At 31.9% G+C, this 14263-nt stretch overlaps 7 protein-coding genes across 7 annotated transcripts; 3 read left to right on the forward strand and 4 right to left on the reverse strand. All coding sequences in view use genetic code 12, as the record gives it.

The window, feature by feature from the left end:
* The first annotated feature begins 20 nt into the window (after positions 1-20).
* On the forward strand, positions 21-2496 carry RJT21DRAFT_122845 (uncharacterized protein). The gene is given in 2 exon segments (XM_064882515.1): positions 21-302; positions 315-2496. The coding sequence occupies 2 exon segments, from the start codon at positions 205-207 to the stop codon at positions 2461-2463; spliced, it is 2247 nt and encodes a 748-aa protein (XP_064736303.1). The 5' UTR covers positions 21-204; the 3' UTR covers positions 2464-2496.
* Positions 2497-2509: 13 nt separating this feature from the next.
* On the forward strand, positions 2510-3443 carry MRT4 (Mrt4p). Its single transcript, XM_064882516.1, has one exon. The coding sequence runs from the start codon at positions 2652-2654 to the stop codon at positions 3354-3356; it is 705 nt and encodes a 234-aa protein (XP_064736304.1). The 5' UTR covers positions 2510-2651; the 3' UTR covers positions 3357-3443.
* MIF2 (Mif2p) lies at positions 3444-5434 on the reverse strand. Its single transcript, XM_064882517.1, has one exon. The coding sequence runs from the start codon at positions 5210-5212 to the stop codon at positions 3506-3508; it is 1707 nt and encodes a 568-aa protein (XP_064736305.1). The 5' UTR covers positions 5213-5434; the 3' UTR covers positions 3444-3505.
* RJT21DRAFT_122848 (uncharacterized protein) lies at positions 5435-8033 on the reverse strand. Its single transcript, XM_064882518.1, has one exon. It carries the CDS (start codon positions 7840-7842, stop codon positions 5566-5568), a length of 2277 nt encoding a protein of 758 aa, XP_064736306.1. The 5' UTR covers positions 7843-8033; the 3' UTR covers positions 5435-5565.
* Positions 8034-8676: 643 nt separating this feature from the next.
* Positions 8677-9640, forward strand: RJT21DRAFT_53829 (L-methionine (R)-S-oxide reductase). The gene has a single exon (XM_064884975.1). The coding sequence runs from the start codon at positions 8943-8945 to the stop codon at positions 9498-9500; it is 558 nt and encodes a 185-aa protein (XP_064736307.1). The 5' UTR covers positions 8677-8942; the 3' UTR covers positions 9501-9640.
* Positions 9615-11399, reverse strand: RJT21DRAFT_122850 (uncharacterized protein). The gene is given in 2 exon segments (XM_064882519.1): positions 9615-10060; positions 10076-11399. The coding sequence occupies 2 exon segments, from the start codon at positions 10977-10979 to the stop codon at positions 9780-9782; spliced, it is 1185 nt and encodes a 394-aa protein (XP_064736308.1). The 5' UTR covers positions 10980-11399; the 3' UTR covers positions 9615-9779.
* Positions 11400-11612: 213 nt separating this feature from the next.
* Positions 11613-12952, reverse strand: RJT21DRAFT_122852 (uncharacterized protein). Its single transcript, XM_064882520.1, has one exon. The coding sequence runs from the start codon at positions 12914-12916 to the stop codon at positions 11744-11746; it is 1173 nt and encodes a 390-aa protein (XP_064736309.1). The 5' UTR covers positions 12917-12952; the 3' UTR covers positions 11613-11743.
* Positions 12953-14263: the final 1311 nt, after the last annotated feature.

A 14263-nucleotide genomic window follows, 5' to 3' on the forward strand; every position in this document is an offset into this window, starting at 1 on the left:
CCAATAGTCAATTGTAACTTGTCATTTCATATTAATTCACCGCAGCAACCATTTCCATCTTAGGAAGTAAAAATTTTCCCCTCGCTAAATCGGAGAAGTTGCAAATTATGATTATGATCTAACCCTAAATTTGCAATTGCTTATGAGACCAGTGGTAACACTTTGACTAAGACTAAATTAATCATAGTTTGTGATTGGAGTAAGATGCTATGGATTATTGCCTTGTGTAATATAGTAGTTAACTATACCAGACTGGTTTTGAAATATGCCGCCCAGCCATTATCTTTGCTCCGATCCATCGATCCACCACCGTCTCCACCACCGTCTCCACCACCGTCTCCACCACCACTTGTTAATCATCTTCAACCAACAGTACCAATCAGCCTAACTATGGATATAGAAACATTTGATGAAGTGGATCCTTTTAATTTTATAACAGAAGAATGCTTTAGTGATCTTAGTGCAGTACCGGTTATACCTTGGGAGAGGAAATATTTGGAACAGTTAATGGACGATACTTTCAATACAAATGATGAAGATTTAAGAAACTTAATTATAATTGTGATTATTTCTTTGATTGTTATTGTAGTAGCATTTATCTATACACAAGGAGAGCAGAGCTATAGAAGGGAAGATAGGGTTGAGGTGATACCAGAGAAGCTTGAAGAAGAGGAGGAAGAAAAGAAAGAAAAACAGGAAGAAGAGGAAGAAGGAGAGAACAATGAAGAGGCTTCTATCAATGGAAAGAACGGCGTAGATTCTGATCCTAGTTTAAATCAATCTCTCCTCTCAACTGGTCAAGATAATCCATTCTACCCGATAGGTCATCCAAATCACTCAACGAGCCAATATTTAGAAACAAAACTATCACCATCAACCTCAGTATCACATTTAATGAATAATTTCTTACCAGGACCACTACCCAGAGTATATCCAGCGAATTTGATAATGCCAGACAAATCCAATATTAACTTTGCTGATGATTTAAAGATAGATATAAATCATTACCCTGTTCTCAATAGTAGACATTCTGAAAACTTATCAATAAAAGATATCCCACAAAGTAAGATAGACATTCTAAAACCTCCTATGATTCTTAAAAGTGCTGTTGGCAATGTCGAACAAATTTGTAATAGTTCACATTCATTTGGTAGATTACAACTAACAGCCTATGCATTACCGGAAACTCAAATAAGTCAAGTTAATGTTATAAGCAGAGTATCATTAAGTGCTGGATCCGATCATTCAGTTGAGTTTATTAACCAATCAGATGTAGATTTAATAGTTGAAGATTATAATGAATATGATGAGAGTTTCAGTGAAGTTAAAGATGGAATTTATGAAAAGTTTACAAGTCTGAGAGGCTCATCTACCAGTACTAAGATATCAGAGTCGAAGAAGTTTGTTCTTAATTCTGACCTATTAGAATTATTAAAGAACAATGATGGTAACTTTAAGGATAATTTTGATGATTTTTTCAATACTATAGAAGATTATCAATCAATAAGTCTTAATCTTGATATTGAAAAGACATTGTTAGGTTCTGAAATGATTACGGCTGAATCCATTGAACGTAAGTTCCATGACTTATTCATACTAATAAATATTCCTACAAAAAATCAACTCAATCAAATAAAATTCATTGGAAAATTACGATATTTTATTACTATGAAATATGAAGGATCAGATGATGATATTTTGAATATCATTAAGGTTTATCAAGAATTTATGAATACTAGTTTTGACAGATTTGTTGAAGTGTTAGCAGAGTTTAAAAACTCTGAAGATTCGAGAGTATCTCAACATTTAATTTTGCTTATCAGAGATTTTATAAAATTTAATGATTCTTCAAATGCCAAAGTAGGAGCTAATAGCTTTTCAAAATGCCTAAGCCTATTGTTTGAGATTTTAGAATTGAATACTTCTTTAAAAGAAGTCATATGTAGCTCATTACTATCAATAATCACATCGTTGGATTTGAAGACCTTCAAAACCCGTTTTCTAACTTTATTTGAGGATTTATTTTCCACTAATAAGATATCTTTCAAGCAACAAATTTTATCATTAGAAGGTGTTATTTATTATTTATGCATTAATAGAATAGTTATTGTTGAAGAATTCAATAATACTCCAGCATATGAAAGCAAACTTGATTGTTGTGGCTATAAAATCATTGAGAGTGTTCACAAATGTATTAAAAGCATTTGTCATTTATCTACAGCAAATGAAAAACAACCAGTAAATATCAGTAGTCAAGTTCAATCAAGCTTGTATGGGTTTGCTTATGAATTAGTAGACCTATATTTGGTAATTCTTGAAGTATTCTTGAAGTCATCTAAAGTTCCTTCTTCAACACAGGCAGAATTATTAACGATTTATATTAACGAAATTTATGAAGATACGAAAGTAATGGTTTCCTTTGATTCAAGAACCTTACAGCCTCCTAAACTTAACATTAATTAATGGGTGCAAATAAATAAATATAAATAAATATATATATAAAGAGCTTACTACTCAAAATCCTGTATACAGACCACACACACAATTAAAATTTTCTTTTCTGATGAGGATGAGCTGCGCTGCTCTAAAAGTGAAAAATAGCACAACTCTAACCAGAACAGAGTACAGTTGAGTAAATAACAAACAACAAAATGCCAAGATCTAAACGTTCAAAGTTGGTGACCTTAGCTCAAACCGATAAGAAGGGGAAGGAAAACAAGACCCGAATTTTCGATGAAGTTAGAAGTGCCTTAGATCAATATAAATATGTATGGGTTTTGCAGTTAGATGATGTTAGAACTCCTGTTTTACAAGATTTAAGATCGGATTGGACAGGATCCAAATTAATTTTAGGTAAGAGAAGAGTATTGGAAAAGGCATTAGGTGATACTCCAGAAGAAGAATATAAAGATAATTTACATCAATTATCTAAAGTATGTAATGGATTACCAGGATTATTATTTACAGATGAAACTAAAGAAGTTGTTGAAGCTTATTTCAATGCTTATTCTAAACAAGATTATTCTCGTGCTAATTCTAAATCTCCTATTGATTTTACTATTCCAGCAGGAATTGTTTATTCAAGAGGTGGACAAGTTGCTGAAGAAGAAGATGTTCCAATGTCACATACTTTAGAAGAAACTTTAAGAAATAAGTATAAGATTCCAACAAAAATAAAGAGTGGTAAAATTACATTAAATGAACCATTTGTTGTTTGTCATAAGGGAGATACTTTGAATGTAACTCAAGCCTTAATTTTAAAACAATTTGGAGTTGCAGCTTCTGAATTTAAAGTTAAACTCGTAGCATATTATGATGGAGATAATTCTACCGTCACTAAATTTGAAGATAATTAGACTTATATAAATGCATCATTCATAGTCCCTTTTTACCTTGTATAGTAGTTTCAATAAAGATTTTTTACATTATAATATGAATATGAATGAATAAATACTTCTATTATAAGGCGTAGGTATACAAAATTAATATATATATAATACAATGATCATTCCCATGATTCGTCATCCTCTCCAACATTATTGTCTTCTCCATTATCAATCTCAACTTCGGCACTTTGACTTTGAACAAAGAAAAGTCGAGCAGAATCTTGTCCAATATTCTTAAATCCATATGAATTTTGGGGCGGAACTTGGAATGAACAACCTCTTGTTACAACAAATGTAGAATTATTTAAAGTTACTTCAATTAATCCTCGTACAACATGGAAATAATATATGAAAGTTCCTGAACTTCGAAATTCTTTAGAACCTTCTAAGGGGAATTCAACTAATCCACTAGCACTTGATCCACTTTCATCTTGAAATAATGAAGCCACATCAAAGTTTTCAAATCCATTAGATTCATGTTTGAATGTCCCACCATCAGGAGCATATACAACTGTACGTTTAATAGATTTATCATTTTCATAGACATTTACATCTAATGATTTCTTACTAAACCATTCTGATCCAGTAATTTCTGGATCGGATTCATAATCATATACTGGTTGATTTGGATTCAGTTTCTTTTGTTTAGGAGGAGTGGTTCTAGATCTCAGTCGTGAACGTTTATGCTGTCTGATTTCATTTTGAGGTTCAGGCATTTGTACAATTTCTTTAATTATTTGTAATGGAACTTTTCTTATATCGGTTGCTAATGTTGTATCCGGATCAGCTTGTGTTTCATCTGCTCTACTATATACAATTCTTTCATTCCTCCAATAAGCTAGAGGTGCTACCTTAACACGTTTTGATCTTCTCAATCCATCCGGTGGAGGTGAAGGTAATGGTGAAGGTTTAATAATTGTTGGTTGTTGAGCAGGTGATCTTTGAATAGATTTGCGTATTGTAGATCTTGGTTTTCTACTGGGTTTCTTATTTGTTGGTGGAGGTGATAATAACTCACTTCTAGTTTCTTCATCTTCGTCATCTTCATCGTCTTCACCGTCATCGTCTTGTATTTGGGATACTTCCTGATCCTCTTCCTCTTCCTCTTCTTCTTCTTCGTCTTGTTCAATGACTGACTTCTTTTTACTTCTAGATGCTTTTCCCAATGCCATTCTCTTTGTTAGAGATGAAGCTGATCTGGCTGATATACCACTGGCTTTATTAGTTTTCTTTGTTGAAGTACCTCGCTTTGTTATTGGAGATAAACTCACTGGAGATAAACTCATATCTGGAGGTTCACCATCATCATCACCCATAAAATTATCATTATAATAATTATCATCATCTGGTTCATCAGCATCTTCCGGCGGTACAAAGAGTCTCTGCTTTTCAACTGGTTTAGCATTTTCTTTCTTATGTTCAGGTAAGGGAGATCGTAAGGGAGACTTTTTGTTTTTCTGCTTAACTGCTGAAGCTGAAGAAGTCGTTGTAGTCGCAAATTTTGAAGTTATGGATATTGGTGATAAATTAAATGATTCACCTTGACTATCAAAATTAAGTCGTTTAGCTACATTATTAAAACTACCTTTAGGAGTTAATGATTGTATAGATCTTCTCTTTGATCCTCCCAGTCGTGCGATAATCGCATTACTTATACTATTAGTATTTCCGCCCTCATTTTTATTAATTTCAATCCCCTCATCATCATCATCATCATCAGAAAAGAATTCATCGACATCTTCCATATCATACTTATCCTTTCTTAAATTCTGTCGAGGTCTTATCCCCGTCTTCCGAGATTGTGAACCAAGATTTAACAAATCCATAGTTTTATGATTTTGGCTGGTCACCTGTTGGTTGTGCCCCTACACTAGTGGGACTTTGTCGTAAATTTGTATTGACTAATTTTCACTCATGGGGTTAGGGATCTCTTGATGTTTTTGTTTTTGTATGGATGGTTATAGGCGTAACACAAAACGCGCCACTGGGAAATGAGAAATGGGAAATGGCTCGACTGCCTAAAGGGGTAATGTGCGAAGGGTAGTACACAAATAATCTTATACAATAGTACTATACAATACTAAATATGATATGCTATACAATACTATACATACTATGATATACTATACACACACACCCTATATATATACTATACATACTATATACACTATACATACTCTTATATACTAGTGATCAATAAGTCACCAGCAGATGCATCTAACGATAACTCATAACTAACTATGAGTCCATCAGTATATACTATATAGAGAAGGAACCGAGGAAAGCCAGGACTGGATGACTTATCTCTAACATTAATACCAGCAATAGTTCTGTATCCACCAAAATGATCTAAGGCGAGACTTATGGCATTAGGGAAAATATGTTCTTGTCGCATTCCATACACTCCGCGGTATTGACAGAGTCTCATAATAGTAATTAACCCTTGTTGAGTTACTGCTATATAACATTGTAATTCAGGTATGATATGAGTAATCGAGATTCTATTGGCTGGTTTGGATTCATTATTGGAAGGTATAGGTAAATCAAATAACTTTTTAGTTGAACAAGTACAGAATAATGAATCGGCTCTAAACAATCCTAATCTTCTTCCTGTAGAAACCACTAGAAAATCTTGTGATTGGATATCATGAACTGGATCTAATAAGTATGATTGTTTATTAGCCGAACTAGTACGAGCACGATTATTTACTTTCTGAAATTGTTTGATTAAACCCTTATGAACTCTTCTATATTCATCATCAAGACTAGTAAGACGAGATGTATCATTTCTACTGGGAGGAGAATTGGGAATTAATGTGGCTGTAGAATGGACTAATGTAGATAAATTAAGGGTTTTAGCTTCAAAATGTTGCCAATTGGTGGCAAGTCCAAGATGACTAGTCAACATAGGATCAAATTCCAAGTCTAATATCTTTGATTCATTCATTATATCATCTACTACAATGGCTGAATCAAATGTAAAATCTCCTATAACTTCATTTAAACTATTAACCGATTTGAAATATTGAGAATTAATAAGTTTACTAGTCCAACAATATTCTCCAATAACTGTACGAAGTAATACAAATGGATTTCTATATTCAAGTCGATTAAATCGTTCGGAATTTAAAGTATCAAGATTTTGAATATTAAAATTAATATTATTTCTATTCTCTAATAATTCAATTGAACTATCCACATAGTAATATTCTTGATTTTTAAAGAAATTATATTCAATTTCATTTAATGGACCATCAACCAAACAAAATTGGAATTGAAAGATTAATAATTCTCCTGATATTGAAGCACAAGATGTCTTTATAGTATGTAATTCTTCATTATCTTGTAAATCAATTGTTACCAGTATAATTCCAACTTCTGGTATATTATGTAATAATTGATGTGACTTTATATGATAAAATCTTAAATCCGATTCATGATAATAAAGTAATGTTAAACTTTGAGAATTATCTGAGGCCATAAATACATTATGATTTCCTTCATAATGTTTAAAATCCAATCCCCATAGGGATGCCTCTAATTTAATTTTAAATTGAGGTTTTATATGAACTTTATCAGTAGCAGTAGCAGTAGTACTAACGGTAGTTTTCTTATTTCTTATTCGATTAATTATAGTATCAGTATTCCAGATAATAAGAGTTCCATCATCAACACATGCACATAGAATCGGTTGATCACCTTTAAAATCAGGAAATGTCTTAACAAAATTTATAGTATGAGGGAAATATGGCCAAGTAGAAATTAATCTATCGGTAGTAGTTGTAAATGGAGGTTTAGTATCAAACATTATTACTGGTTTATCATTAGGTAAATTTAATGAATTAAATTCAAATACCATCATTTCTGAATTACAAGCAACTACTAAGAATTCTTCATTGGTTTTATAATCTTTAATTATGGCCGTTAAATTGTTTTTATACTTTCGAATCGTTGAAACTTCATACAATTTCTTTAGACCATTTGGTCGTAAAGTTAATGCATCCTTATATTGAGTTGATAATGATTTGACTAATAGTGTAAAGGGATCAACGGCATTTAATCTAGTATTGAATTCAACTCGATTGGGTGGTTTAGTCAACATTTTTTTAGAATTCTTAACATCACTTCTTTCCCAGTTCAAATAGGCACTTTGACTATTGGATGGGAATGCGGCTTGTTGTTTATGATACAGTTTATCCACGAGAATACCAAGATCCTTTAGTAACTGAATCCTCTTGGATCGAGCCGAGAAGATATTCGGATTGCTTCGATGATGATGGATTCTACTTATGGGTATATATTCGGTGTTTTTATCATTAAACCACGATTCAGGACCTTGGAAATTCCTATTGTCGGAGTTATGACTTGAACTGGCATTGGTATGACCGTCTCTTCTATCAAAGTAGAATAAATCAGCATCGAGAACTTGGGATCCAAAGGTTACTCCACGATACATATCATCATTGTCAAAGATGAAGTCCAAGTCTACATCATCTGAGTCATAATCATCTATATAATCAATGTAGTCATCACTGTAGTCATCACTGGTAATGTCATCGTCATCATCGATATCATCGTCATTACTAAAGTCAAAATTAGTAAAGCCTGCATGATGGTGTCGGATATATGTTCTTTCATCAATCGGTATATCATCACTGTCGAAATCTTCACTGTCATCATAGTCATCATAGTCATAATTATCGTTACCATCGTCTGGAACATCGATATTATTGAGATCGATGATGTAATCATCATCATCGTTGCCATTACCATTATCATTATCATTATCGTTATCGTCACTATTACCAGTGCCAGTACCAGTACCAGTACCAGTACCAGTACCAGTACCAGTACCATTATCATTATCATTATCATTATCATTATCATTATCATTATCATTATCATTATCATTACCATTACCATTATTACCACTACCACTACCTCTACCACTATCATGATCATCATGCAGTATCTCCAACTCCAGGCTGAAAAATTCCTGTAACCGATCATTCAATCTGCGTCTCAATTGATCCGAAAGGATCCCTCCGTCATCTTCATTACTGTCACCTTCACTATCATCACCTCCACCAATTTCATCATGACCTTCGTGTCTTGTCCGTATGTGAGTAGGGTCTCCTGATCTCGACTCTCGCCGTATACCTCGATAATTTAAAAACGCTTCGAACTTGGCTTCCATAGTCAATTGACCGGTATTATGTATTCCGTCCATATTAACTAATTATTATATAGCTTGGTTTATAGGACTATTGGAACTGATCGGATAATTAATTCGGAGTATTAACGGTCGGTGGTTCGGAAATCATGTGGTTACTTTTTCGCTTCGAATCCGGGGTGCTCCACAGTCGGAACTCGGAATTGTTTAGTAATGAGATAAATGAAAAATATTTCTACTGTAGTTGTTGTCAGCATAGAATAGAGTGTATTAGTATATTACAGTATATTACAGTATATTATAGTATCGTATAGTATATTACGGTATAGTTCAGTATATTACAGCATATCACAGTATATAACCATATCACAGTATAGTTCATTATGGGAGAAGACGGGAAACATCACGCGGATTACTCCAACATCCAACCTGGTACTCTTTCCAAAGAAGAGACTCTTCAACATGTGGTATTATCATATGAAGCATTAGCTGCAGATACTTCAAATTGGGTGGCTAATCTTTCCAACTGTTCCTCATTACTTTGGCATGCGTATCATTCTCTCTCTATACCTGTGAATTGGACTGGATTCTATGTGTTACATACTACTAGTACTACTAGTACTACGACTAGTGAACTTATACTTGGACCATTTCAAGGCAAAGTAGCATGTCAACTAATTCAATTTGGTAAGGGAGTGTGTGGTACTGCTGCTAGTAGTCAACTCACACAATTAGTTCCCGATGTAGAACAATTCCCGGGGCATATTGCTTGTGATGGAGAAACTAAAAGTGAAATAGTTGTACCCATAATTAAGGATGGTAAAACTATCGGAGTATTAGATTTAGATTGTTTAAAGTTGGAAGGATTTGATGAAATAGATAAGAAATATTTACAGCAATTAGCTGAATTAATCGTCCAGACATGTGACTTTCCCTTTTAGTAATTAATTACATTGATGGTTGATGATATATATTCAAAAAAAGAATAAGGCTTATTTATGTACTAACTTAACATATAATAGAATAAAATAAAATAGAATAGAATAGAACTAACAACAAGTTATAATAATACTGATACTGTAATAAGACAAAATAACATAACATAATCAAGAAGTTTAAAAGATTGAACAGAAACAAAATACTATGTATAAAAAAGTAGAAATCAATTGGGGGAGGGTGATTCAGTAAAAAAGATTAAAAGCAGAAATACAAGTCATAAACTATTTCTGTTCACTTTCACTTCTTCTTTGTTCTTCTCTTTCTAAATTATGATATAATAATTCTTTAGCTTTTTCAACAGCATGAGATGAACCACTAATAGTAAAGATTCTTTCATCTTTTCCTTCAGTTTCTTCACTGATTCCAATAGTAGCTCCACTTACTTTACGAACTCCTTGAATTCTTGAACCATTTTTACCGATTAAAGCTCCAACAATATCATTTGGGAAACTAATTGAAGTGGTAGTAAGATGAGATCTTCTGTTACTGTTATTACTACCATTAATATTATTATTATTATTATTAATATTATTATTATTAATATTATTATTTATACCATTTCCATTGGAATGTCTACTATTACCAATTGATGAATAATTATTTGAATGACCTCTTGGAATATAATAATTAGTACCAGTCATTGAAGAAAAATCTTCAATTAAACATCTGGCGATAATTCTTAAAGCATCATATAAATTATTTACAGAACCTTGTAATTCAACTAATCTTTCATTTGATCCAGGTAAGAAAGATTTAGAAGCAATCATTGAAATATTATAATTAGTTTGAATTTGTTGAATTCTTAACCCTTTTGAACCAATAAGTGTACCCATTTGACTATTTGGAATTAATAATCTTAAGATAGTTGTTTCATGTTCAATACAAGGAGTTGAACTTAATTGTTTTAATGGGAAATAATTATAAGTTTCAATATTAGAATCACATAAAGCTTGAGCAAAGAAACTAAGAGCTTTTGCACAATCATCTAATGTACCACTAACAGTTAAAATTCTTTCATGAGATCCTTGTAAAAGACGAGAAATTCCTGCTTTAGTATTTGTTTCAGCTCGAATTGAATCAATAACTTTACCATTTTGTCCAATTAAACATCCAGATTCTTTAGCAGATACTAATACTCTGAAATTTATTAAAGTGGAAACTTTAGATTTATCATGAAGGGATGGAAGGGAAGTATTATCAATTTCTTCAGCGGTTGGAGCAGAACTTGAAGAAGATTTAATATTGGATGAATCTTCAATGGTTGATTCAGAATTTTGATTAGATTCATCTAAAGATGATTCTGTAGTTGGAGCAACTGATGATTCGGCATTGGTGGAGGTAGTTGAATCAGATGCGACTTGGGCTTGTTTATCCTTTTCGGAAGATTCTGAGAATTTAGTATCGAATAAGGATTCAGTCATTTTGGTGGAATTAAATTGAATTGAATTGGTTAAATTGGTATTAGATGGGTGTAACGATGATTAGGATAGTTACGGGTAATACAATAATAATAAAATAAGTCAAGTTAAGTTATGATGGGACAATTACTCGTTACTCGTTACTCGGGATTAATAGAATAATTGAATTGGATTGAATTACTGATATTCTTAAAAATTAAAAATTATATACGGATTCAATGGATGATTCAAAGTTTAGTTGAGCTGGATGGCTTGGACTATTTACAAACTGAACTTGGTAGTGGGGGAGGAGAATTGAGGGAGTCGTGGGAGGAAATGGTTTGGGGAGGGGTCGGATAGATTAGACGTGTATGCGGCTGGAATGGCTTAATGGATTGCTGTGAGTGATTGGGCGAATCGTTCGATGGATTGATGCTTTGTAAGAAGAAGTCTTTATTAAGAGGTGGTAAAAAATTGTTCAGTTGTATTTTTTGATGACAGCTAAAAAATTTGATGGCACTGCATACAAGAACATGCATTTTCATTTTTGGTTAGTCGTCGTGTCGTGTCGAGTTCAGTTTGTCGTAGTCTCTGGGCGCGCGCTACCAGTAGGGTTGTATATACTCCGAAGTTACTATTCTCTTAATAATATGTATACGTTTACATAGTTATACGTTTATATTATATATATATATATATATATATACTTACATATGTATATATTTATAATTTATATGTTTATATATTTATATGTTTATATTTATATTATATTAACCTACACACTACAATTATAATACTCCGATATAATCCTTAACACTAATAGTAGTGTAACTTGACCGTCTTAATGGTAAATTTGGCAACCGCGTAGGTGACAAGGCGATTTTTTCTTCTTCATCAAGTATAGCTTGTTCATTGTTAATATCATTATTATTATCATTATCATTCATGGCAGATCCCATAGATGAACTAGGCACCGATTTTGATCTAGCCAAGCCTGATGTAGAATTTATATTAGTATGATGCGAATGATGTTTTTCTTTTTCTTGTTCATGTGTATGATTATGTTCATGATGATGGTTATGATGTTCATGATGTATATGTCCATGAGCGTGACCATCGACAATTGGAGTACAATTATCAAAGGCTTCATCTTCATGAGATAACATATCAGCAAAGGAATAAAAGTCAATAGTAGCATTCTGAATTGACTCATCGTTATTTGTTTCCTTTGATGGTGGTGGTTGATGAGATTGTCTTCTTGGGAAATCTCCAGAAGTATTTGACCATGATAAACTTCTTTTATATAACTTGGGAAGATTCGAAAATGAACAGGATGAATTTGTACTGGCGGCATTTGTAGATGATTGACTTAATGTATTTAATAAATTATTACTGATTATAGATCTTGATCTTGATCTGAAGGGAATTGAAAAACATTCTCCAGAATTACTATTATTATTTGATGTTGTTGTACTTAATGGTTCATGTTCATGAATTATTGGATGAGCTGTAGATCCAAGACTTTCGTCATAATTACTATCATCATAATAATTTAATTTTACATCATTATAAAAATCAACATTTGGATCACTTATAAATTCCGTCGTAGTATCAAGAATTGGATTTGTAAAATTTTCAATATTATAATGTGTTGGAATTTCTGGATTATTTATAGTAGCAATGGCTGAACTTTCTAAACTTCTTTCAAAAATATCATTAGGAGTTGTAATAGCTACTGTATGATTAATACTATTAGAATTATTAATAGTTGAAGATGAAGATGTTGTTGTTGATGATGATGAATAATTGTTGTTAAGTAAAGGATTGGATTTCAATTTTAACTTCTTTAATAACTTATTCAATCTTCTTGATTGTTGAGTTTGCGATGGGTTTTTATTTGCATTATTGGTTGATGTAGAAGATTCACTACCTACTGATCTGGAACTAATCATAGTATTCATAGTTTGAGATTCTGCTTGTGCTTGTGCTTGTGCTTGTGCTTGTGCTTCAGTTTCAATAATTGAAGAGTTGGAAGAACATTGTGAAGATGTTTTGGGAGATATTGATTCTAAATTTGTCATAATACTAGATTACTATATTTGTATTATTACTATCATAAAGAAAAGGTAATTGTATCTGTATATATGATATCTATGAATGTAATTTGATTTGATATGGGAATAACGAACGGTTGAATATATAATAAAGCTTAAATCCAAGGAATTAAAAAAATAGAACAATGGCTTAGCTTTTTATAACTAATATGTTACAATAATATTTATAATGTTAGAAGATACCAAAACCTAATACTTTAATATAATTAGAATAATAAATTTTTCAAAGTAATTATATAGAGTAGAAATAAAAGGATTCACTGTAATATTTATAGACATCTATATATTTAAAAAGATATTTCGTGATAAGTCAAATAAAATCAAAGGTAACCCAACTCGACACCACTGTATGCCGCTTAATCACTATTATTATTATTATTATTATTATTATTAATACTGTAAATTTGTGCCTTAACCATCTCGACGAAACTTAAAGCATGTAAATAAAAAAAAATGACTGACCGTTTCAAACGTGATGATTATTATGCAACAATATAAATCTGTAAGAACTAGAATGTTTTACTGAAGTGTACTGACACAACCAACTGATAAAGTCAAACTCAAGTTGCAAAGAGATCCAATATTTGGTAGTGCTACTATTAAATAAATGAATGACCTTGTACTTTAGCGACTTTTTTTTTTTACATTTTACGTTTTGCGCTCTTTTTCCTTTTTTGCCCTTGTCACTCATCCCCAAATATAACCGCCTAAAATGCATAATGCAATTAAGCAACAAGTATCAAAATTGAGCTACTCTTTTAGTAGTGTTGACTATAAGCGAACACTTGAATATATTGATTCGATTTATGAATATATCCGATTATGTCCCTCAAGGACTTATGTAGTTTGATGTCAATATACATAAATCCTATATGTTTTTCCGTAATCTGATATAAATCCATTATCTGTATTAAAAGAATACTGTGTGTGTGTTACAATCATCATAAATTAAAAGCAATCTCTTACATTCTCTAGTATGATCTACCATCAAGCATTCAGCTACACATGAATTAGCTGAAGTATTGATGTTTCATCTGTAATCATGTTTACATAATTATTATTATAAGAATTATTTTTTTGCTACGAATTAAAATAGCTGGTAATTTTTGTAAATGCAAAGGTCCAATTGGAAGATTTGTATGCCACATAATGAGAGGAAAACCGTTTAGTTTCAATTAATGGCTATTATTATTT

This window comes from Scheffersomyces amazonensis (genome assembly GCF_036850825.1).
Source record: "Scheffersomyces amazonensis strain UFMG-HMD-26.3 chromosome Unknown RJT21scaffold_7, whole genome shotgun sequence".
NCBI lineage: Eukaryota > Fungi > Ascomycota > Pichiomycetes > Serinales > Debaryomycetaceae > Scheffersomyces > Scheffersomyces amazonensis.